The sequence below is a fragment of the Taeniopygia guttata genome, chromosome 12 (genome assembly GCF_048771995.1).
Source record: "Taeniopygia guttata chromosome 12, bTaeGut7.mat, whole genome shotgun sequence".
Lineage (NCBI taxonomy): Eukaryota > Metazoa > Chordata > Aves > Passeriformes > Estrildidae > Taeniopygia > Taeniopygia guttata.
Genome location: NC_133037.1, coordinates 6,431,798 through 6,456,376, shown reverse-complemented (window position 1 = coordinate 6,456,376; position 24,579 = coordinate 6,431,798). Strand labels below are relative to the sequence as shown.

Genomic DNA, 24,579 nt, shown 5'->3' with positions numbered 1-24,579 from the left:
TTCAAAGCTCCCGTCCTTCAGTGTGAGACCTGCAGCCCACACAATAAAGGTTATGCTGCTGATTGCAGCCCTTTGATTCCCTGCAGCCCACCAGACCACCTATATCCACGTGCTGATCTCCACCACACACCAAGCAATGTGAGGTTTTGGGGACAGACATGTCATTCTGCTCAGTCTTTGTACAGTGCCTCACAGGAGGGCTCTGGTTCTGCCTGGACCTCCCACGAGGTCTGGTGTCAGAAACTATGAACATCCATGACTTTACTCCACTGAGTACTTCTTGCCAAAAAGGAAATGAATAGTGATTGTCCCTGTGAGGGGGAGGGCAGCTTCTGACAAATGGAAAACCCAATTTCTGTTTTATTGTGATTTCACTTATGTTGGAGGCATATATGCCAAATGATGGCTGATGACAAGTGGCTTTGTTACCCCTTGACTGTAGTGCAACTGGTCTCCATACACGGGAAAAACAGCTCCTTCCCAAATGTTGTGGCCTTAGTTAAACTCTGTGAGTTCATGCAAGACTGAAGTTGCACAGGGCACAAGCACTACAATTCTCCTAGATGACAGATAGATGGTAATGTTCTGTTTTATTCAGCTCCTCCAGACACCTTGGATATATCTTCTGCTTGAAATGGGAATTTACATGTTTGCTTCCAAGTACACAACATGGAAATCCTCTTCAGCAAATTTGCAAACGGTGTGCAACATTTCTCAATTTATCTGGCCAGAGAGGACATCTGGAACTCCAGCTGTCACAAACATTATATTGTCACATGCAGCAGACAAGAAATTATGGCCTTTTATCATCATTTGTGGTGAGGGGCAACAGCAACAGTCCTGCACCCACAAGAGCCCAGACTGCAGCCAGGCATCCTCAACTCCACGCAAGCCAAAGGAGGTGTCCGCTGTGTCAAAACCTGAACCTCCGAGCCAGTAAATACTGTCTCAACCTTGTGGTCTCCTGTTATCCCAGATTCATCCACTGCAGCTTCTTTAGCTCATGAGCTCTTAAGAGTCCAGCTTTAGTGCTGCATCTGAACACACCCTCACACCCCATTGCATGACTAGAGCTCCATGGATATAAACCATAAGCAAAGGTAATTGATCTTCACCCACAAAGTCCTGATACCCTCCTAGGTTGTCTGCTGCCTTTCTGGCAATCTGGTGCTTCAGAGTGTAAGGTGAACCACATGGAGAAGATCTGGATGGGAACTACCTGAACACAGTTTATCTATCCCATTTCTACCAAAGCAGGGTGCTGTGCTGCATCTTTCCAACAAATATTGAGCAGCCCAAGGTACCACTCTTCTGGGCTGGCATTCAGGGCAAAGCTTTGCTGTAGCAAGATGTCCCCTGAATCTGTAGCCTGGATGCCTCTGTACACACACAGGGAAGAGATGGAGAAAAGAGAGTAGGATTTACCTGGGTATCTGTAGGCCTGGTTGCAGCATTACACTCATTATCATCCACCACTGACATGTAGGTGCCCACAACACACTTCACTACTCTCATCTGGTAACCTTGGCCACAAGTCACAGTGCACTGGGAGAAGAAGATGGGAGAAAAGAGCACTGGGTCTGAGTAGGTGCTTTGGTTAGAGAGTGTTAATTAGCCCAGCCTCTGTTTAAGCACGTAGCAAGAATAGCAAAAATGAAAGACAGTTTCCCTTCTGGTTTCTCTGTACTTCATGCATTTCAGCTTTAAATTAGGTCAAGGTTTTAACTCGCTGCAGCCACCAGTGCCTTGCACGCTTCACTTGCTTCTTCGGGAATGAAGGTGGAGCACTGAAATTATTTACTTTGCTGCACACATTAGAATCAGAGTCTGGTAGAACCTGTATGATATCCTTCTTTAAAACTGGTTGTTCAGTCCCATGGTAGCATGAGCAGCCAGCTAATGAAAAATTTTACTGATGGGAAATATGTCTGACTGGGACAACTGGTCTGGGTTTGTTGCTGTTTTTTCAGTCAAGAGCTAACAGCTTTGTGAAAAAGCAGATGCCAGAACACTCTGGGAGGAATGAGTAACTTATATTTTAACAGAAAAAAACCATCATCAAACCACAAACTGGAAAACATTAAAAGTAACAAAAGTTATTCAACGTGAGCAGCTTTTCTGTGAAAATTAGGGCACGTATTTATGGGCCTAAATATGGATTTAGGAGCGTAACCTTGGAAACCTCTTTTTTTGAAAATCATGGCCAATTCAGTATGACAGAGATTAAATTTAGCACAAAGGGCAGGTAGTGTTATTGCTGCCTATCCGCTGAACCCAAGCAAACAGAGGGCTGCTTTGGTGTGCAAATCAATTAACACAGTTATGCTGCTGAATTTGGATGAAAGGGCAGTGCCCAGCCCCATCCACCCTTATCCAGGTCCCCCCAGCCAGTGGGGCTGTGTGGTACCTGTCCCCAAGGCCCCACTTGCCACGAGGCACACTCCTGCTGCTGGCACATCTGCACCGACTCCGGCTTCGTCTTGGGGTCACAAAACCTGTCGTTCAATCGATCTTCTCCGAACTGGCACCACGTCTGGCGGTGCTTGTGCCCTTTTCCACAGGTGACCAAGCACTGTGAGGAGAAAAGTGCAAGCTCAGATGGTGCTGGGGATGCATTGCCAGCTCAGCACCTGCCCTGGCACTGGAAAATAAACCTGGAGACCTACTGCAACCACTGCTTAAAAAAATCCTGGTGCTGAAGTGCAACTCTTTAGCTAACATCAGCATGTCCTGGAAAACAGGGGAGTGTCTTGTCAACAAGAAGATTGCTCTCAGGAGCTAGTCTAGAGCAGGGGCTGGATCATGGAGAGCACAGCTGGGCTAGAATCCTTCAGCATGGGCAAAGAGAGACCACAAAGGCTCTTGACTTCCAGCAGCTGTGAGACACAGGGTAAAGGCACAGCACTGCCCTGTGGGGTTTTAGCTGTGCACAACAGTGTGTTTCTAAAAACCTTGCTCTTTCTGAGTGTGCATTTTAAGGATCCCGGCTTCTGCAGGCTGTGAGCACTTCTACTACCCTGGCATGGCTTGGACTGCCACCAGCTCAAATCAGAAGACACGTTTGGTAGAAAACAATCCTGTTCCCATTTAATTGCTTTCATTATGCCCTAAAAGAACATGACTTACAGAAACAAGATAAATTTGGCCACAATGATGATGAGCACCCTTTGAAAACTGTTCTCCAGGACCCCCAGTCCTGCTGCAGTGAGAAATCTATCATGATTGTTTTGTTGCATTGCAAAAAAACACCAGCAGTGGAAGAGGTAATAAACAGCAGAGAGAGGCTGAGCAAAACATCAGCAGGGTGCAATCCTGCCCTCCAGTGACAGCCAGAGCTGCCAGGGCTCTTGAGGACAATCTCAAGGGAAAATGAGGGCAGAAGGTATTTTTCTTCCCAAATACACAGCAGAACTACGGAAAAACTGTGGAGAAATTACTGCAGGACTGCAGAGACATTAACCCTCTGTGGCTTTGCAGGGAGGAAAGTAGCCACTTGACCAGTGGTAGCAAGGCCAATGACTTTTCTGCCTGTCTGAAGCCTCCCTCTGCACAGGCTTGCCACCTTCTGCAGGATGCACAAACAAATCACAAGCAGAGATGGAGACACCTTTTGCAGACACCAGCCCCTTAGGGTGGAGTACCAGCAGGGTGAGCCCACCTTGGTGACCAGCACCTACCTCGGACCAGTCACCAGTTCTCCACTGTGGGCACGAGAAGTCACTGCATCGCTGCACTGTCAGCTTCTCCTGCTGGCTGCACTTGCTGTCGTCCAGCACGTCGTTGTAGGTGCTCACACACATGGCTCGCCGCCGCCGCGTGCCCCCGCCACAGCTCTTGGAGCACTGCGAGGGACACACACCCAGTCAATATTTCCTGCCACTCTACTGCTATTGCCTCCTCCCTCCTTGCAGTCACTGTGGAGTGACTGCAGGAAACCTCTGGAACAACAACTTATACTTTAAGTAACAGGCTTTTACTTTGGATGTATTCCTTTAAAAAGCTAATCTTGCTATGCTTAATAAAATGTCATGGCAATGTGTTTCACAAATTCATTTCAGACCTGTGAAATTCATTTATAACCCCATTATTACTTTTACAAGTGTTGCCTTTCACTTCTCCTAAATGGCTGCTGTTCGTTTTCATTTTAAGAGAGATTAACTCTCTCTGACCAGCCAGCCCCACTTCACTACACCCTTTCTGGAAAACCCCAGGCTTCTCAATCTTTTGGTGCCTTCATTCAGGAATTTTTTTGTTCATGCAAAAGCTAAGATGCGTAAAGGAAAGAAATTTCCTAAGTCCCCTGATGATGGCAACATGTCCTCCACAGCTCCTGGAGTAGTGACAGCTTTGATGAAGACAGCTAGCAGAGCTTCATGTAATGAAGACAGATACTTAAAGTACAGATTAATTGCAGTGGAAGGTAAGGAATACCAGGCTGATTCAGATTAGTGTCCTCCAGAGGAAGCAATGAAAGCAGAACCACTGTGGCCATATTTTACATATATTCTGTTAGCAACTTAAACAGCCCAATGTACTCCTGTGCAAGGAGCAGCACTGGCCGTGCCACAGAGCATCCCTTACCTCAGTCCAGGCCGAGTACCGCCATCCTCCCACGTTACAGTCCCCAGTGCACTTCTCCCTCGTGCTGGGCTTGGCCTGGCTGTTGCAGAAGCGGTCGTCCACCTTCTCTATCTTGCCCTCCAGCTGGCTGTACTTGGAGCAGTAGATCTCCAGGGTGCGGTAGCCCAGCCCACACTGCGCCGTGCACTCGCTCTTCCTCGCGATGTGCCACCTGTGCCGAGGACAGCAAACATCAGCCCTGGGCTCTGCAGGGAATGTGCTCAAGGGTGTTTGACAGAAATAAGGAATATATGCTCTTGAACAAGAAGTTTTGGCTCTGTGTCACACTTCACAGTGCTTTGGGACTTACAATTACCCTGGCATTGCTGCTTGAAGGAACTGTCAGAAGGTCTTTCTTAAGCAAAAGAAAGACAGCAAAGCCACACTGTAATCCTGTGGGACCAGCTAAGGTGGCAAGGGGAGTTCATGGCCAAGCAAGGAACAGTGCTCTGAAAGCTTCTGAAAGCTTTCCACCCCACGTTCCCCTGCATCTGCCACCTCAGCTCCTAAAATCCGGAAAATACAGCATCAAAAAATGATCTGCACGGGCTGGAGAGGTGTTCCACAATAAAGACACCCACAATGCAGTTTCAGCTCTCCAAAGGACAAGCAAATGACTTGCTACAAGCTACTCAAGCCCTAGCTGTGTCAGCAGGGATTAGAGGTGTTCTCTCTTGACAGATTTCCACCCTGCTGCCTCCTCTGTGAGATGGACAACAAAGATGGTGCTGGAGGCCCCCAAGGACCCACCTGGAGATACACCCCTGCTTCACATCATCCCAGCTCTGGAAAGAGATGCTGGAATGAGGCCTGATCCAGGGAGGTGCTGGAGACCCTGAAGCCAACAGGAGCCCATTGCCCCTCACACCTGGCATGGGTGACTTCTGGGGGAGGAGGCAGTGACATCCTCTAAGGGTCCTGGAGACCCTCGGGCTGATGCCTGCACCTGTACAGGGAGCACAGAGCCCTGCTCCCAAGCCAAGAGAGCAAACTCTATCACAGCCCAGAGAAGAATAAGATCAAGGGGATTTGGAATCAATAGCTCCTGACTGGTGGGAGCCTCACACCCCTGCATGCTTTTCAGACTCCTGCTTTGCCCTTCTCAAGTTTCCAACCTGTTGCAATGGCAACAGCTGTTACCGCGACAACCCGGCCCTGCACAGCCCCTGCACAGCCCCGGTTTTACAGGGCTGGAGAAACCCCTCGGGAAACTCGGCCGTCGGAATTGCTTCACCAGCAGGCGCTTAATGCCAGCCCCAGGAAGGAAAACAGGTTGTTTTTTAAAAGAAAATGGGTTGTGATGATTTAGACTGTGCTCCATCAATTCCGGCTTGCCAAGAATTGTCTGGGGACAGCCCTGAACCCATTCTACACTTAAGCCTATTCTTTGCTTTAAATAAACAGTGATAAATCCAAGTCTTAGCTACATTTTTTTCTTTAAGTATGTGTTTACCCCTCTTTGCAGGCTCTATGTATAAGGGCGCTGATTTCTGATCCAGGCAGATGCAAATTTCAGGCCCTGTATTACACAGGGAGATTTTTTTAACATTAAGAGAATTTTTGTTATAGTTAGCTCTAATTGAATCCAGAAAGAGAAATGTAAAAACATTGAAAAGTGCCTTTCAAAACACCACTGGTGGATGACAATCCCTCTTGGCTGACAAAGAGGCAACTACCAATTCTTTTCTTTTTCAAAATCTAATACAGGCTGGTGAGAAAGGGAATTATGGTGAGAAGCAAAATGAAAGAGGAGTCAATAATAAGTACACAATGTTATTTATACACATGGCTGAGCACAGCACACCTTAATTCACATTCTGTGTTACAAGGCTCAGTGGTGGGGTCAGGCTGGGGAATTCGATCGCATCGCTGGTCTGACACCGTGAGCTGATCTGACTCTCTCTTACACACAGGCTTCCTTTTTCGTTCTCCTGCACAGAGAAAATCAGCACTTGGTTTGAGTCATGCAGCAAAGTGATCAATTCAGTAATTTCTCTTATACCTTTCACAGTAGTATTTAAGAGATGTTTAGGTGTGCTTTTCTACCTCTGTCTGAAACAGGGAGGGGGTTTAAGACTAAGTGGAGCAGGAGTTTATCACAGATGGGATGGACACAGGCAGAGAGCTGCATTACCCCACAGGAATGGGCTCTGAGTGAGTATTTAGCAGGGTGGGCTCTGGCAATGATTGCATGTCAGACCCAAAACCAGACACTGGTGCATTTTGCAGCCTTAGGAAATGCCTCATGACGTTTTCTGCGCTTCAGCTTCCTCACCTGCAAACCAGGTTGTGAGGCTCACTTGGCTGGGAGGCACTGTAAAGGACCCTGCTCTGAAACACAGAAGCACCTTGTAGGATGTTACCCTCCACTGCAGACCAGGGAAACAATTGTATCCACAGGGTGAGAATCTCAAAGAAATCAAACAGAGAGATATCTGTTTGATGTACTGCCCAGACCCCAAATGAATCCAGGACAAAACTACCCTTCCCAAGCACCCACCTTGGCAGAGCTTACTGCAGGGCTGCCATGGGCCATGCTCGTTCCAGTAAAACTGCTGAGGTTTGTCCTCAATAGGGATATTGAATGTATAACGAACATCAGGATTGTACAAATTGCCCACTGACAAAACCTGAGAGGAAGAAAAATGAAGCAGAGTAAACCAACAGATATCACTGCCCACTGTTTTCAGTTCAACAATGCTGGGCAGACTTGTCCATACACACAACATATACTTCACCTGAAGTGTTATTTCTTGCTCAATCCGATCTGTAGAATTAATCCTTTCAACACCATTATCGGAGCCACTGTATTCAATCACAGCATTCCCAACTTTGATTTCCCTTTTAAACATACTGACGACAAAGTCTCCATTTAATATAAAGTCTCCTTGACTGTTAGATAAGGCTGCATAGGTGCAAAAAACAAGAACTAAAGAGGCAGAATTAACTCATACATACATAACAATGTGAGTCGTGTGCTCTCAGTGCTCCTTTCTCTGGGGAGGTGGGGGGAAAAGCCCACTGGCACTCTCAAACAGAAAGGATGTAAAGTGAGCAGCAGAGCTCTTGCAAACATTATGCCTTCTCCTTTTTCCACTGGAAAGCCTCCTAAAAATGAAGGCTGAACTCCTGAAGTTGTTGCTAAACAGTTAATCCATAACCCAGTGCAGAGATATCCAAAAGACATTCTGGGCTGGCTGCTGCCAGGAGCACACGTAGGCTGTATCCCTGCATATACCACAGAAATAATCCTGCCCAAACCTTTTCATGAGCTGTATGGATAGGGTGGCTTCCCTGGTGTTTCCTGGTGTGTTCTTAGGGTAAATGTATGCACTCTAATTATCGAAACATAATTTTCTAGTATATAATTACAGAGAGTTTTGTCAGTATCTCCCCCTTTGTCTCCCTCTCCCTCCTCCCCCCATGCTTTTTATTATTCCAAATTTTAAGGTATGTGAGAGCACTGGAGGCTTAAAGCCTAAATACTTTATAAAAGGAACAGTTTCCTGAAAACAGCAGTCTGCTGCACAACTTCACACTAATGCGATTATGTAGCTAATTTCCTAAGTTAGTTTCCCCACCATTTCACCCATCACAGCTATGTTACTAAAAAGCCCCTGTACTGAAAAATCTAAACACCAAAATACCAAAGGGAAGGTTTTTCCATCGAATGAGGAGAGATAAAGCAAAACACTGGTTAGTAGCAAAAAGACTAGATGGAGAAAACCTCACAAAGCAGAGGCTACACTCAACCAAGTTTCACAATTTGGAGGTTTTAATGTTTTTCAGCAGTAGTAAAACTCATTAAAGGATTACTTCTCTTTTACTATATCTCCTATAACAGTAGGTACATCTTGGACTTGATGACAACATCAAATTCCTCCTAAATTGTTAAGCAACTACAAGGTTCACAGTAAGTGAGGGCCCAAGATTTCACACTCAGTGAGCTGCAAAGTAAGTGGACACATGCACACTTCTCATTTGCTTCCAGTCAGGCCTAATGTGAAGAGATGCTTTCCCAGCAATATTAAAGCAACATTAAAGAAGATTTGACTTCATTGTTTCCCAAGAAGATTAAAGGCCCTCCAAGAAGAGCTGAGAAGTTTGGGGCTCCTTCTGGGGTGAACCAGTTTGAATAGGCACAACATAGGGAAGATTGTTTTTTCCAGGAAAGAGGAAAAATAAAATTTTGCTCCTTCCTCCAAGACAGAAAACTCTGAGACCTCAGTAACACTTTCTTGGTGCTGATGTGCATTCATGCTGCACCACCTCAACTTTTTGCCACAATGAAGGGTCCAGCCACATGGATGGCATTTCAGAGCAACAGCCAAGGCTGTCAGCACTGCCTCCCTTTGGTGCATGGTAGTCTCTGGCACTTGTTTCTCAAATGAGTCCCTATACCTTTGATGGGCTAGGGGCCACCAGCCAGCTCCCCTTTTTAAGGTACCTAGTTACAGGAATTTGGTGAGACAGAACAAGATGAAGTGCCCTGCTCAAAGATATCAGTACAGGACCCTGTGCTACTGGAACACAGCTAGTGGTGCAAGCCACAGGGTGTGCAAAAGAGGACCAGAGACTCTGAAAGACCCCACACAGGACTTAATGGCAAAATCAGCCTTCAACTGAGAAGTGTAACATCAGTCATAATGCTCATTTGTATTATCTCTGCTATTGAAACCAAACAAATTATCTATGGGGTGAGTTAATGATCATGATGGAAAAGACATTCATGGCCATGCTAACAGCATATATGTGCATGTAACAGAGTTGTCTAATGCAGCACCACAAGCATTTTCATCTGCCTCTAAAGACAGATTAGAGAGAACAATGATTATGAAATTCCAACAGCCAAAGGCCAAATTACTGTTAGGTTTAAATCAAACCAACATCTTTGGTGCAGGGTATTTCTTTACAATTACATGTCACTATCAGGCAGGGACAAGAAAGCCTCATTTTAAGTGAAATCAGAATTACTATTCTCAGAAGAATAGAAAATAATTTTTCTTTGTATGTGTTTACACAAACATCTTTCAGGACATGGTACCAGCCAAAGCATGGTGACAGCAGAGAAAAAGTTGCAGTGAGGAGACTCCAGCAGAGCTCAGAATCCTGTTTGGTTCCCGGCTTTGTCCCTCAGCTCCCACCCAGGCTCAACAGTCCTTCACAGCCCTAGACACACCCTAAGGGAATATTTCTTATACTTGGTGAACCTCTCAAACTTTGCAACTAGGATGGCATGAACAAAAAAAAAAAAAAAAAAAAAAAAAAAGATAAGGCTGAATGTTTGGCAGACATAGAAAAATTCTCACCAAGAAAACATCTCCCTCAAATGAAATCTTCAACCTCCCTAGCAGAGAGCTGCCAGTAGATACATCACCACAACCAGACAACCAAGGAGATTTCTGGAGTGAAATAAGGAGTACAACTCACCCAGGTAGTTGTCATCCTCTGGTTTCCCTGAGTAACTGTGCTGACGCACATCAATATTAGTAGCACCAGCTGGGATGCGAACCACAATGTTATAACCTAGGAAAGATTTAACAGAAAGTCAAGGCTATCACACAGGCATTTGATTTGTTTTCTACAGGGGAAGGGAAATGAGCTAACTTACTCACATTACACGAGCTGATAGCATAAATAGTTATAAACTGGAATATACTATAGCTAGAAGGATTTTGTGTTTTACATCGGTGTTTTTGTAGATTAAGTGTCATAATGGCTTTTATAGACCCACATTTTTTCACTATAAAGTTTTTAGCAACAGATTCTTACCATAATGCACCGTGTTAAATGTGCCTGCAACAGTTTTGCATGAAGAATTATCCCCACCACAAACACCACATTTATCTCTTCTTGCTTTTGAATTCAGCACATGATCACATCCAGCTTGCTTTAAGAGAAAAATTGAAAAAAACAGATTGAGCAAATACAGACTAGAACAACATTGACAAATCTCCTAATTAAGGCACACAAAAGTGGTGTACGCAAAAGGCTGCTGTGAGATAAACTGGTTTGCTTCCCCCCATTTTTCCACTGATTTACAGTGTGACCATCCCACAAGGTTTTACAACAAAAGGCTTTTTTACGAAGCAAGACTCAGAACAACTGTTTGCACCAGGTAATGCTTTCACTAGAAAAAAATTCTTGCATCAATTGTTCCCATAGAGAAAAGTGTGTAGAACAATTGTGAATGGAAATGTAGGGCTCTGGGGCCTGATCAGGAAGAACTGGGGCAAAGCATAGAAGGAAGCAACACTGGGATTTAGGCTGAGATTCCACAGCCCTCAGTAACTTAGGGCAGATGTGCAAACATGTTCCACTTGAGTGTGTCCCAAGAAGAGCTGGTGAATGGTTTAGACTAAGATGAAGAGTGGCTGAAGGGGCTGAGGAGCTCAGCCTGGAGAAAAAGAGGCTCAGGAGAGGCTTTCTCACCCTCTACAACTACTTGAAAGTAAGTTGTAGCCAGGTTGGGGGTCAGGCTGTTTTCACAGGTAACAAGCAACAGGACAAGAGAAAACAGCCTCATGTTCAACAGTGGAGGTTTAGATTTGATATTAGGAAATAATTCTTCACTAAAAAGGTTGTCAAACACTGGAAAAGACTGCTCAGGGCAGTGGTGGGAGTCACCCTCCCTGGTGGTATTAGAAGACATGTAGATATGGCACTTGGGAACATGGTTTAGTGGTGGACTTGGCAGTGCTGGGTTAATGGCTGGACTTGAGCTCAAAGATCTTTTCCAATGTAAATGATCCTATGATTCCATGTGCAAATCTGGAGGCTGGCACAAGTTTCAGACCATTTGGTGCTGACAGTCTGCAGATGCTGCTGGCATCCTCTGAGTGAAGAGGACACCGACAACTGCCTGGAGCACGGTGCAGAAGCGCCAGCCTGCCTGCCCTACACAAGTGCCACGTCCCTTTGGCGAGAGGAGGGACAGTGCTTACCCGGCAGAGGCCCTGCACGCAGATGTCGTTGGTGTCGGGGCCGCAGGGCGTCCCGTCGATGACACGGTCCCGCAGCTGGTAGTAGGCCGTGTTCCCCGCCACCCGGCAGAACAGCTTGCACCGATCCTTCATCAGGACTGCAGGGGGAGGGAGGGAGACCAGGAGCACGTTATCTGAACACCCTCACCCCAGGCAGCAATCCAGGAGGCAGGATCTGCATCCCCCCAGCCACTTACTGCCGCTGTATTTGGGCACCCAGCGCACATTCGTGGGCAGCCCGTTGATGTTGAAGTGCTTCCCATCAAAGTCGGCACACTGCTCATCCCGGAAATCCTTCTTCAGCTTCGAGCACGGTTCTGTGTTGCAGGACTTAAACTTCATGCGACGACCCACGCAGTACTTCCCACCGTTTTTGGGTCTGCAGAGACAACACCGGGCTGGAAATGAGGGGAATTGCAATTCTGCAACCAGTTTAGTACAGTCAGGATTTGCAACAGCATTTTGTGAGCTCTGTCTTTCTGCATATCTTTAATAAATATCCCAGGTTGACAAGCAGGAAATGTTATGCTGGGGTCTAACAAAAAAATCCCACATATGCAATAAAAAGGGATGACAAAGAGAATATTTGCTTTCTGATGGATGCCATGGTAGTGAGAGAAATCAGAAAGGATGAGCAACATCATCTTCCCCACCTGAGGATCTATTTTTACACTGAGGGATCCCACCCAGGCCCATGTCTCCTTACAACTCCATCAGTCCTATGGATTTTGTGGCTGACAATTTGCCTTTGATCTAGTGGGTTGCAAATAACTAAACATTACAGGAGAAAAGGCTTCCTCCCTTGCAGAGGCTGAAAGGTCAGACAACACTTAGTCCTTCAGGACTTCTAGCCCCAAATGTTAAAAATGGTAATGCTGAGCACTTTGCAACACTTCACCTCCATATATTCCAGAAAGCACCAAAGACAGCCAATAAATAACTTACCCCCATTTTTATAGCATGATGACACTGGCATAAACTGGGAAGACAGATCCCATCCAAGCCACATAAAACCCAGTGGATAAGCCTAGGAGAAGCTATCGTTTTAAATTTCCTGATTCACAGATTCAGGGCTGTAGTCATAAAACTATTTTTCTCATATGTAGATGAAGCCTTTGCCAGAGAACATCACTCTGGGGACTGAAAGAGCCTCTCCCATTCCATATGCTGCCAGCAGTGGTGCAAGAATGAGCTGCACATCAAAATAACCACCAAACCTGCATCTTCTACCTACCCTCTGAAACATGAGTGCCTACACTAGCAAGAAGCACAATCAGAAGAGCGACTTGCCGGGCTCCAACAACTGTGCACCCACAACTCTTGCCTTCCAGGGCTGTTCTTCAGGATCTGCTCTGCCTTGCCTGGGGACCAGGTGCCCATCAGTGCCCCAGGGATGCTGGCAGAATGCTCCTTCCCTTGGAGCTCCATTGGGAAGAAACACACACAATGTTTGCACACTTGGAGAACCCTTCAAGATGCAGATGAATGAATAGGAACCACCCCTGCCCTCAGAACAGAAGTGCTCACCATGAGATCTCCACATTGCATGCAGCCAGCACCTCTAACAAAAGAGACAGCACCTCCCTGCACCTGCACAGTGGTCTCTACACACAGCGAGTCAACAAGTTCCTGCAGCTGAACTGAATTTTTTAGCACCTCTGCACCTCCACCACTCAGTAAGCCCAGCAGTGCCATTTCTCCCACAAACAACAATTCCTCACTCTTACGCTTGAAAATTTGTTGTGACTCAAATAATGTTCCTGTGAAACAAATGAGAGACAGAAGCACAGAACAGCTTGCTCTTGCCAAAAGATTGCCTGCAAAACCAGGAAAGGCAGGCAGACTTCCCACCACCCCATCAGCACCACGCTAGGGATGCTCACAGGTTTGGCAAAAGGAGTTGGGTCCTTGAGCAGCTGCAGGTGAGATGCTGAGCACCACCAGTCACACATGTGGGATTTTTCCTGCCAGCATCCTCCAGTCACTGAGATCCTCACTGCTCTGGTGCAGAACCCTCTAGTCCTACCCTAAATGCCACAGGGTATGATTTGTCCCCAGGCAAAGCCCTGAGCAATAGCTAACAACACCATCTCTATCTGCTCTGAGGGCGGTTCTCACATGCCATCTGGAAAGTGAAATGCCTGTCACTTACAAAGGTTTTAGGTGTTTGCAATTACACAAGTACCAGTGATAAAAAGCCCAAGCAACTGCACAGTGGCCATTGCTGATTCCTGATTACAGACTGATTTTACATCTTTACAGTTCCTCGTGGAGGAGTAAGTCTAAACCCTATTTTTACTGATTTAGTCTGTTGTCCACCTTGTTATGACAAACAACTTCAAAGAACTTACTTGATTACACCTGGGACAGCTCCAGGGCTATCCCAGCACAGCAGCTCCTGCAGACACAGCCCAAACTCCTCCTTGCCTTGCAGGCACAGTGTCAATTGCTGGGGGTTTCCCAATACCAGAGTCCATCCCAAGGACTATTCCCATGCAGGCACATGAGCTATCTCTAGCTACAAAGGGACATCTCAACCATATTACTACACAGCACATGAGGAACCTTCTTAATCACAGCAGCAGCACACTCCAGACCTGGGTGAGTCTGAGTCATTCATGGGGGAATTAAGAGGATTCATCATTTTCACTTCAAAAGCATTTGTACCTCTGCAGGACTGTTGCAGTCTGACAAAGCCTCTGAGTTATACAAACCTTTAAGAGGACATTTCTTTTAAAAAAATTGCAATTACAACATTCTTATGGCAACCACATTGCTTCCAATATAAATCAATTTAACTAAAATGAAACTGTTAACTATTTAGTTAAGGAGAACATGAAGAACATGCAGGAGCCCTTTTGGTTTTTTAAAATATATGTCTGATAAAATCCAAAAATCCTAAACTACTATTTAATTTTCTCTTCTCTAGACATGACCCCTGAGATTGAGATAAGATTGACACATGGACACACCATAAACTGAAGGATGCTAAAGCTTGCCACCTTGTTGCAAACTGTCAGCTTTGTAACCCTGGCAGTAAATCTCCTTGCAGACAATGCTGGGGGGCTGAAGCACACTCACACTTCTGACACTTAAAAACAGCTCCAAACTCCCCTGACAAGTTTCAGTGTTTTTAACCAGCACTGCTTCTCACAGAATGTGAGGGACAAAAAGAACTGACCCTGAAAAAGAAGTCACCCTCATATAACATCAATTTTCAGTGTCATGAAAAAATACAGCATACTTCGTTCTGTGTAATATTTTTCTGGATCATCAACAATGTACCACAGAGACAGAAGGAAAAGCAGTACATGCAGAGAAACATTTTTTTGCTTCCATTTCCCTTCTCTCTGAGTCAACTATTTGACCAATTAACAGCCAGTGTGGAGCCAGTTTCAGTGCAGTATCACTCCCCTGACAAGCTCCTGCACACACTCCAGACCCACTGCACTCCTCCCAGCAGCCCAGAAACTCTCAGGCCCAGGGAATGACGGAGTCTCATCCCCATTCCCACCCCAACAGGTCTGAAATACATGATGCTAAATCCATCACCTTCAGCATCTTCACTTGCAGATTTTGAGGCAGCTCCCAGCAGTCCAAGAGCACCAGGTACAGACATCCTGCCAAGAAATGCTGTTTTGGGGGTGCTTTGCACCTGCCCCATGGGATGGGCAGCAGCCCTGCCTGGGAGCACTGAGGTTGTCACAAGGAATAGCCCCAGGAGAAATAACTGCAGGGCATAAGTGTACATCTGCATATTTGCCCATGTACCTGTGCTCATGTGTGACTGCAGAAAAATCTGTGAAGCTCCAGTGTACACAGATCAGTTTGAGATATCCTTCCTTATATTTCAGGAAGCCCTAGGACTTGGTTGGTGGTTAGCACAGTTATCTATACATGTGTTTGCATGTCAGGCTCAGACAGTTTTCAAAACAGGTGGCTACTTCTGTGATGGACTAAAATGCAAATGTGATCTAACTCACATTCAGAGATAACACTCCCCTATCCAAACAGCCATTCCTGAAAACAGGGCTTCTGGTATATATCCTTTCCCATAATTCTGCAACACGTCTTTCTTTGAAAACCAGGGCCTGCACCACAGACCCTCATCAGACCCTCTGATGATGCACTACAGCCATGGGCTTTGTCCACCAGCCAGGCTCAAATTCCCATGTGGGCAATCTCAGTGGGAAAGGTCTGGTCTGGTTAGCAAACACATTCCTTCAGGGCATGTCAAAACGGTCTGTTGCCATTCCAGAGGCTTACAGCTCTTCCTGCATCCCTGCAGGATACTCACCCATGTAGGTGTCAGAGCACTCTACAAAGAGAGGCAAGAGCTGCAGCCTTACTTTCTGTAGCATGGAGGGAACGGATGTAATTTTCAATATCAGATTTAACACAATTTTTTATCGGATGCAAGATCCCACCCCAGATTCTCATGCACAGAAACAACTTTAAAAAGCTAAACCAACTTTGAATATGAAAGATTTATTGAGAATTATTTCAGTCCTTACTCAAGGTATCTGGGTTGGGTTTGCTGCCTTCTACAACAGAGGAGAAACTGTCTCTTTTTGAAGTACTTTGAGAAGGGGAAAAGGCAAGAGAGTATCCAGTGGGGTCTCACCATTTGCATCATTTTAGCAGCCCCATGATAATGGGGACAAGGGCGGTGGGAGCTCACACTATGGTGTCAAATTACAGGCACAAATCAACAATCAGTGGAAGGCTCTGGAGCACTGGAGCTCCCCCAGCACAAAGCTCAGGAAAGGGGGCCTAGAAAATAACCACTATCAATCTTAAGGATTTCTCAGGCAGCTTGGTGCCAAGTGTGTTTAGATGTTTTTGCAAATCCCAGCCACAGCAATACACCTACTGAAGCACCAGCATACAAACCACAAGCTATCAGGGAAGATGGAATTTCAAATCCCTTGGCTAGCCTATAGGATAAAGGAGATTTTCTATCACAAAAAACTATCAGTCTGAATAGATGCCTCTCAGAAAACAGGAATACATTTTGCTGACAGTATCCAAAGTTTCAGCAGCAGAGATGCAAAGATGCTTTGTTTTTGTCTTTCCATGGCTATCAAAGACCATATGGAGCGTGCTGACTCAGCACAGCCAGATGAGAGCCCTGCACACTTGTGTTTTTCTTAGCGTTGTTTTAATTAACGTGCTGGTGTCCTACTCTCTCAGCCTCAATTTTGACACTTGCCCAGCTGTGCTGAGCAGGCTCTCCTGTTACCACACCACCAGTGCCAGAGGTATAAACCCTCCCTTCTCCCATTAGTAGTGATGAAACTATCACTAGCACATCCCTAGTGGCAATTTCCTTGGCAATAAACCATCCAACACCAATGATGAGAAATAGGAATCTTTTTAAGACCCCTCAGTGCAACCAGTCCCACAGACTCTCTCCTGGTCTGTATCTCAGTCCCAAATAAAAGCCCAGAAAGCCTCCCTTCTTCTGCAAGAAGGCATTTAAACAGAAACCAGCACAATTCACAATTTACGTAAACAGGCTGCTTTCATACCAATTGCTCAAGCTATTACTATTGCACCAGCTACATATTTGTCTCCTTGAAGCCCACAGCAAAACTCCCTGCCATTTCAAACAGTGCAGGATTTTGCATTCCAGGCTGATAGCAAACATTTTGAGTGCCACTTTTTAATGGGTCACAGATTTCTGCTGAGGTTTGGCTAGTCTGCTCCAGCTGAAATGTAACTGTATAAAGGATCAGCTGCAAAAGCAGTCAAAAGCTGCAAAACCAGACAAAGCAGGAATAAAACAGTAGAAAACTTTATTATAAAGCCCTCTAGGAACAGCTGCAAAAGCAACTGAATCCGGGGTAAAATGGTAAAAAAGGAAGGCTCCTTCCTTTCTCCCTCCTTTCTGAATCACAGCTTTGGAGAAAGAAAAACACCTCTGGAAGTGGGACGCCAGCTGTGCCTCTACAGGAAAACAGAAGGTAATAAACCCATGTAGGTATCAGCTTTTTATTTCTCATTGTTGAATGGATCCCTTTTTAGAGCACTTCACCCACATGCCAATGACCAGATTCTGCCTCACCCATGCTGGGCAAAGCCACCCATCCCCAGGGCAGAGCCACATGTCCTTGGCACTCACAAGGACTGGGGACAGTCAAAGTTGATTTCAGCCCATTTGGGCAGCCCAAACTGCTTTTCCCCATCTCACCCTGTGGCACTTCCCCCCTGTGCACTCACTCGGGCCTGTTGCACTCTCGGATCGCCGTCTTTATGCCGCCGCCGCAGGTCCTGGAGCAGGTCCCGAAGGGGCTCCAGGTGCCCCAGGCTCCGTCTGTCACCGGCGCCTCCAGCTCCTTGGGCACACACATCCCAAACCTGCAGTGCTGCATGTGAAGGAGAGACATGGCAAAGGTGAGATTGTGCTGCTCTGCATTCCGAGCGACTGACTGTGACCAGCCTGGGCAACAAGACTCAGCCTCACTTATTTCTCAGCCACACACAATGATTTTGCAATCAAATAAAACTGAACTACTTTTACTTTCATCTGTCACCCCCATATTTTTCTTTTTCCATACCCTTAAATGGCAAATGAAGGCAAGGTGCTGAGTCCACTGAACGATTTATGGGATGAAGACCAAAGACAACAGCAACCACTAAATATTCCCTGTTTACTGGTGCTAAGCAGCACAGCAAGCTCACAGCACTGACTTTTCAAAAAGCTGCCCTATCTGATTTCCTGGAGAGCTGCAGAAACTCTGCATGGAGAGCCGTGTCAGGGGAGGAGACAGGCAACAAAGAGAAACACCAGGGAAAACCCAAACCTCCCCACAGTCACCCAAAGCAAAAAAATTCCAAATCTAAAAGGCAAATAAAATGAAAAATTAATTCCTCAAGCCCAAGTGTTTTTGTTATGTTTGGTTTGTTTTTTTTTTGTTTTTTTTTTTTTTTTTTTTTTAATACTCAGACATAACATGGGACTTGCCAAGACCTAGTCTACACTTCTGTTTTCCAGCTATGACTCTTGTTTTCTTTTGCTTGGAAAACTGGATTAAGTGACCTTGGCAAGCCCCCATCCCTATTTTCATGGTATAAATTGTGTCCTTTGGGGTATGTTTACTAGATGGACTACACAGACTTCTGCAAAAGTGAGGAAAGAGGCACCTTCTAGCCTCACCAGAATATATGGGAAAATATCCCCTTTCAGTGAACAGTGCTTGCTACAGTTGTTTTAAACCCAGAGACATACAGATGCCTAAATCTTTGTAATTATGGGAAGCCCAAACATTGCTAATTGCTCACAGATTAGAAGAGGCTACAGACTATGAATACAGGTAGAGAGCATCACTAAAATATCCCCTTGCAGTGTTTCTGTGCACCAGGTGCTGTTCAGATCTGATGATCTTTATGGGAACAGGGTCAAAATTGCTGATGCACTGTGTTTTTCCAGCCCTTCCACTAATACCACAACAAGGCTGTGTCAAGACACACCACAAGCTCATCCTGCTTTTTTAGACACCCTTAGGAACAACCTTGGATAAAGCCATCTAGGCAAACAGAGCAGAATTAAGCTGTCATGGGGCTGTGCATCCCACAGGACACCAGCTCTGTAGCACACACGACACCTTTTGCCCCATGAAGGCTTGTTACATAGCTTTGGTGATGAAGAAAGCTGATCTCAGGTACATTTGACCATGGATATGGTTTGCAGGACAGCTGAGGAAATAATTTAACTCCTGCACGTGGTGTTTGCTCAGAGACAAGCATGGTGTCTTACACTGCAAAATGCCCCAGATTTGCTTTCATCTGAAGATCTGATTCCCCAGATAAAACTGACTAAAATCCATCTGCTACAATAAAGGACAGCAAAAAAAATCAGCTGAAATGCCTGTTTCTTTGCTGCAGGACAAATTACACTGCACAACTCTTCCCGGCATTTAGAGGTTGAAAACCTGAAGGTTGGGGTCCCTATACAGTGACAGCTATCATTAAGCAACAGAAACACATGACACCAATCCAACAGTGCTGTCCCAGTGGAGAACTTCTTGCAGCAATGTTGATGCTCACAGCTAAATATCTAACCAGAGTCATGCCAGGCACCACTGACCCAGGGATGATGACTGAATAGCTAACTAGTGAATGAACATAGCTTACAGACCGTGACATGACCTATATGTCTCCCATCTCATGGTTGAGTACTAACCAGGAAGTCATCTACATCCATTGATTTTATTAAAAATTTGGGGGTTGGAGTTGATGGTAAAGCAAAGCAGGGGAAAAGAACAGCTGTTTTAAATAAATGGCCAGATTATCATATGAAAACACAATGGTGCTTCATGGAACCACACTGTGAACAGTCTGGCTGTGCAACCTTTATGCCTTTCATATTTTAAAAATAATTTCTATGTTGAGATACAGCAGAAAGACTAAAAAGCCTGCCAGGATCCTCTTTCCTATAAGCTTACAGCTCACAGAATGAAGAGAATAAAAGGCAGATTGTCTGGAGCAAATTCAAAATATCTTAGACACACAGTGGAGCTGGAGAGCATTGGCAGGGATGGAAGACATTACAGCAGACTTTCCTTTCCTTTGTATTGCCACTGCAGTTCCAGATAATTCCCCAAATCCAGCTGCCATCCTTGGGCTGGCTGGCTGAATGGAGTAGCAGGGGGCAGAAGGGGCTGTGCAGCTCTATGCACACATAACAGACACACTACCTGCTGCCACAGGGCAGCACACACAAACCATTACTGTTCATCTGCTCTACACTTACCATTCTTTAAACAGCCCCGAAAACCACAATGGAGAGTGGTCCAAATTTACAACCCCCTTTATCTTCTTTCAGAGATTTATCTCCACCCAACAATAAGCTGGTTCTGTGGAATATGGTAAAACCATCATGCAGCAAAGCCAGACTCTGGGCTGGGGTTATGGCTTGATTTGGCAATATCAGATTCAGTGTCCTCACAAGCAAAATATGCGTAAGTTAATACTCTCATGTTTTTTAATGCCCTTGATTTAAGAGTAAATTTAGAGCCTAGTTAAATCTACATCCCAGTAGCTTTAGCTAAATCTTTTTTTTTAGCTATTCAGGCTCTCTTATTTCCAAAGATATCTCCATAAAAAATGGTATGGTATTTTCTCCATCTGCCAACCCATACAGCGCAGGCTTTAAACATGCAGACTTGAGGCATTAGTCAGCAAATAGCAGCTTGACAGGGCTCCTGGCCACAGCAGAGTACCAAAATAGCAATTTATTCCAAGGAAAAGCACTTCAGACTCGCACCTCAGCCCTTTACAAGCCCAAGTAAATACCAAGCAGGACAGTTTATGTTGATCCAAACTGTAAGCTTGAATCAGATGAACACACAGGCAGCAAAATTACTCCATAAAGCCCTTTTGTGAGAATACATTTAAATGCCTGAACATGAGTGGGCTGCATTTGCTTTTCTTAAGAGCCTATCTGCTCTCAGCTGAGACTTTCACATCACACTTATCTAGCTTGTCTAAATTTGTGGCCTGAAATGTTTTTGCTCACATGGTCTTTATTAAGAGCCATACAGCTGGACACTGCATGACACAGGGTGGCTCTGAGGGAGTGCTGATCTGCTCAGCTGCTGCTATTTGCACATCACTCTGGTCATATCCAAGGGTAAGTGCAGGTTTGCTGCAGCACAGATTTTTGGAATTTCAAGAAAATGTCAAAGTTATTGCTGATCTTTCAGCAGTGAGCAGATCTGAAGCTCACCAACAGAGAAGTTGAGGGCACAAGGTCTCAAGTCACAGGGACTCCACAGACACCTATGCTCAAAATGGAGATTTTACAGAAAAGCATTAGATATTCCAATTACATCTCTAATGCACTTTCTCAACCATAAAAACAAATCTGCAATTGCACTTTTGCCTAAGAAAGGAAGGCAAATTAATACATGATGCTCATTGTCTTGAAGGAAATCAGTCAAGTGCCATTGAACAATCGAGTTTTCAGACACATACATCAAAAGATAAATTTCCAAACAGTTCCATAGCCTGTATGGAAAACTATATTTAAAATAGCATCCAGAATTTTTCTTAAAGTTACTTTGAGACTATGATTCAAAACTTTGACTCTGTCTAAAGAAAACATTGTCATTATTAATGTTGATCTTAAGAGCCAGAAAAGCAAAATTTTAAGCTATACTGTGTAGAATAACATCACACTATTTTTACTAGACACAGATGGAGACTACTTTTATTCAGACACAAATAGTAAGAACCAGTTAGCATTTTTATTCAAAAGCTTCAGTATCTCAATAAAAGAAAAATGATCTCAACTATTTTTCTACGGAGACGAATAACTAAAAATTAAACACTTACCCTAGAAACCACAATGCTAGCTGGAAATTAACATTGCACGTGGAAATGGGAAGTTTCTATGAATTACTGCCAAAAATGTTCCATACATAAAATGTCAACCAATTCTATATTTTGCTCTGAAGCTGTTAAGATGAAAAGCCAGCTGAAAAGTTTATGTTACACAGAATTACTAATTGCTCACATCACATAGGCAATTTCCAACAAAAGCTTAGGGAAGCTTTGCAGAAGTTTTGCTCAAAAGTTCACTCAAGGGCATTAATTCAAAAAGATAAGCACTCCAGGAATACCTGCTTTAAACAATGTTATGCCAAGCAATTGACTTTAATCATGTTATCTGGGCTGGAGATGTCCCAGGCACCATCAGGCTTAAAACACATCAAGCTGCTTTGTGCTTCCAGCACTGCAGTCAGAGACATCCCCACACTATTGGCATTAGGGTAGGATGATTCTGACTGATATGCTCAGCCTCAGCCCAAGGAAATAAAGCCACGAGGCACAGACCACCAGGTATTACAGACCTTTCCAGGCTCACATTCTGTCCCATCAGCCCAAGGTGTGTGCTGGGTTCGACATCCCTTGTGAGGACCATCGACGTTGATACACCAAAGTCGCCGACACTGCATCTGCTTAAGTGATTGCAGAAATCAAAACATTAAATTTGTACCATATCCCTTACCAGACAGATAATCCTTTATGAAATTATCCCCCCAGGATTTATCATTAACTCACAAGCTTGACAGTAAGTTGATGGATTGTGAGTCTGCCATTCATCCAACCCCAGGAGACCTTATTTTGCTCTGGCAAAACCAGGAAAAATAAGGTGTGAAATTTCACTTACCATATAGGGGCACACTTGGGATCCGGGTCCAAAAATTAACTCACATTGTTTGTTGACGTCATAAATCAGCCCTGGGAGCTGCTGAGGCAATGTGTAAGTTCTTGATGAAGGTTCATCAAGCAAACACTCCCCATAACCAGTGCTACAAAACAAATCAGAATACTGGTGTTAAACAGGAGGTGGGAGATCAGAACCCACTTGTGTTTGCCTGAATTAGCCTTAGGGCAGTTGCACACCACGTTTGCCATATTTAACAAGCACTACAAGAGCTGTATCAAACTCAAGCACAGGAGGGTGTGTTACCCACACACCATCACCCTTGTGCTGTGACAGCAACCATCCACCACGCTCCAGTCAGCTACCATGGCAAAAGCATTTCTACGTGTGCATTTAGTTGCTGAGCAAGCACTGGCGCATTTTTATAAAGAATTCAGAAAAAAAAAATCACTGATTAGCAGAACTGCCCAAGGGACTGAGCTCCTGGATTTGCCAGAACACCATCATGGCTCTCATTTTGTTCCACACCACAACACACGGGAAGGCATCACAGCAAAATGGGCGAATCACTATGCAGCAAACTGACCCGTGGGCTCCTGGAACGGTGTTCCCACACGGATTAGTGCCAGGGCTTTATCTTGACCTGTGGAGCAGAAAGGCAGATTCAATCTGCCTTCTAAAACACAGCTCCGTATCTGGGCCACAAAGCTTGGAAAAGTCATTCTTCAGGTTTGAGGAGAACACACATTCCTTAAAAGCAATATCCATGGGGGAAGACTTATTCTTCCCCATTGAGAGGCTGGTCCTTGCCAGCTTATCATGAGGCTGAACTGGCAGGCATTGGATGCCAGGGCTGCATTCCTGCTCTATGTAAAGGATGTGTGCACACACAAATCTCTCTGATTTCCTCCAAATGCTGCACACTAGGACTCCTAATTAACTGGAGAACTCCATGGGACACATGGACATGTGAAAACAGCCCAACACATGCATATGCAAGGCCTTACTCCAGAAATTCAGTGATGTATTTCCTACTGCACTTTGACCACATCCAGGGATTGGTGTAGAAGTTCAGTGTTGGTGCCATGACATGCTGTTGGAGGTTTTTACCTCCATCTTCCTTGCACTTGTGATTGTCATCATGTGGCATGTTAAATCTAAGAGGAAAAGAGCAGCAAAAAGTAGAGTCAGTTAAGAGGCAAACATCAAGTATTTAGTATAGCAAGGGCAACAGTGTAAACTAAATGCAAGCAAACCCAAGAATTTTCCCTAAATATGCCACTGACAGATATTACAGAATAAAAGTATGAATACACACATATTCATAATAAATTTAGAAGTGTTAATGAACAGGGTTTCTAGAACTCATGTGGGAAAAGCTGCGCAGCATCCTGCTAAGCTCTCCACTCCATGACTGCATATATTTAGCCAGAGAAGTCCTCCAGGGAGCCTGGAGTAAGACGCAAATCCAGCTGCAGTTTCCTTTTCATCTGACGGTTGCTATCCTGCAGACAGGCTGGAGTCTGGCCCCTCCTTCATAAAAATGGCAAATACTCTGAAGTGACCACAGATCCAAGAGTTGATCTCAGGGAATTCTGAAGGAGATGACTGACTTGAGCCCACTGTCTGCAGACCCTCATGCACACAATACTGTTGGATGCAAAATATTTTCTATTGCAGTTGAATGCCCTGGGCCACGGGGCTGCTTAAGCAGTGTTGTACCAGGGATAGACTTGGCTCCTATACTTTATGTGGCAGGGTTACAAAATGCCAGCAAGCATTGGTATCAGCAGAAACCAACAT

At 45.0% G+C, this 24,579-nt stretch overlaps 1 protein-coding gene across 2 annotated transcripts in view; it reads right to left on the bottom strand.

Moving 5' to 3' along the window:
* Positions 1-24,579, bottom strand: part of ADAMTS9 (ADAM metallopeptidase with thrombospondin type 1 motif 9) — a 79,712-nt gene that overhangs the window by 36,915 nt on the left and 18,218 nt on the right. For both annotated transcript variants that reach the window (XM_030282961.4, XM_041718749.2), the window contains 15 exons: positions 23,784-23,933; positions 22,780-22,921; positions 22,460-22,567; positions 17,826-17,971; positions 11,801-11,982; positions 11,565-11,701; positions 10,393-10,510; positions 10,051-10,146; positions 7,359-7,525; positions 7,121-7,250; positions 6,425-6,551; positions 4,582-4,792; positions 3,678-3,842; positions 2,408-2,572; positions 1,426-1,545 (listed from right to left, as the gene is read on the bottom strand). In XM_030282961.4, coding sequence (XP_030138821.4) covers positions 1,426-1,545; positions 2,408-2,572; positions 3,678-3,842; positions 4,582-4,792; positions 6,425-6,551; positions 7,121-7,250; positions 7,359-7,525; positions 10,051-10,146; positions 10,393-10,510; positions 11,565-11,701; positions 11,801-11,982; positions 17,826-17,971; positions 22,460-22,567; positions 22,780-22,921; positions 23,784-23,933 — 2,164 coding nt within the window. The remainder of the gene's footprint in view (positions 1-1,425; positions 1,546-2,407; positions 2,573-3,677; positions 3,843-4,581; positions 4,793-6,424; positions 6,552-7,120; positions 7,251-7,358; positions 7,526-10,050; positions 10,147-10,392; positions 10,511-11,564; positions 11,702-11,800; positions 11,983-17,825; positions 17,972-22,459; positions 22,568-22,779; positions 22,922-23,783; positions 23,934-24,579) is intronic.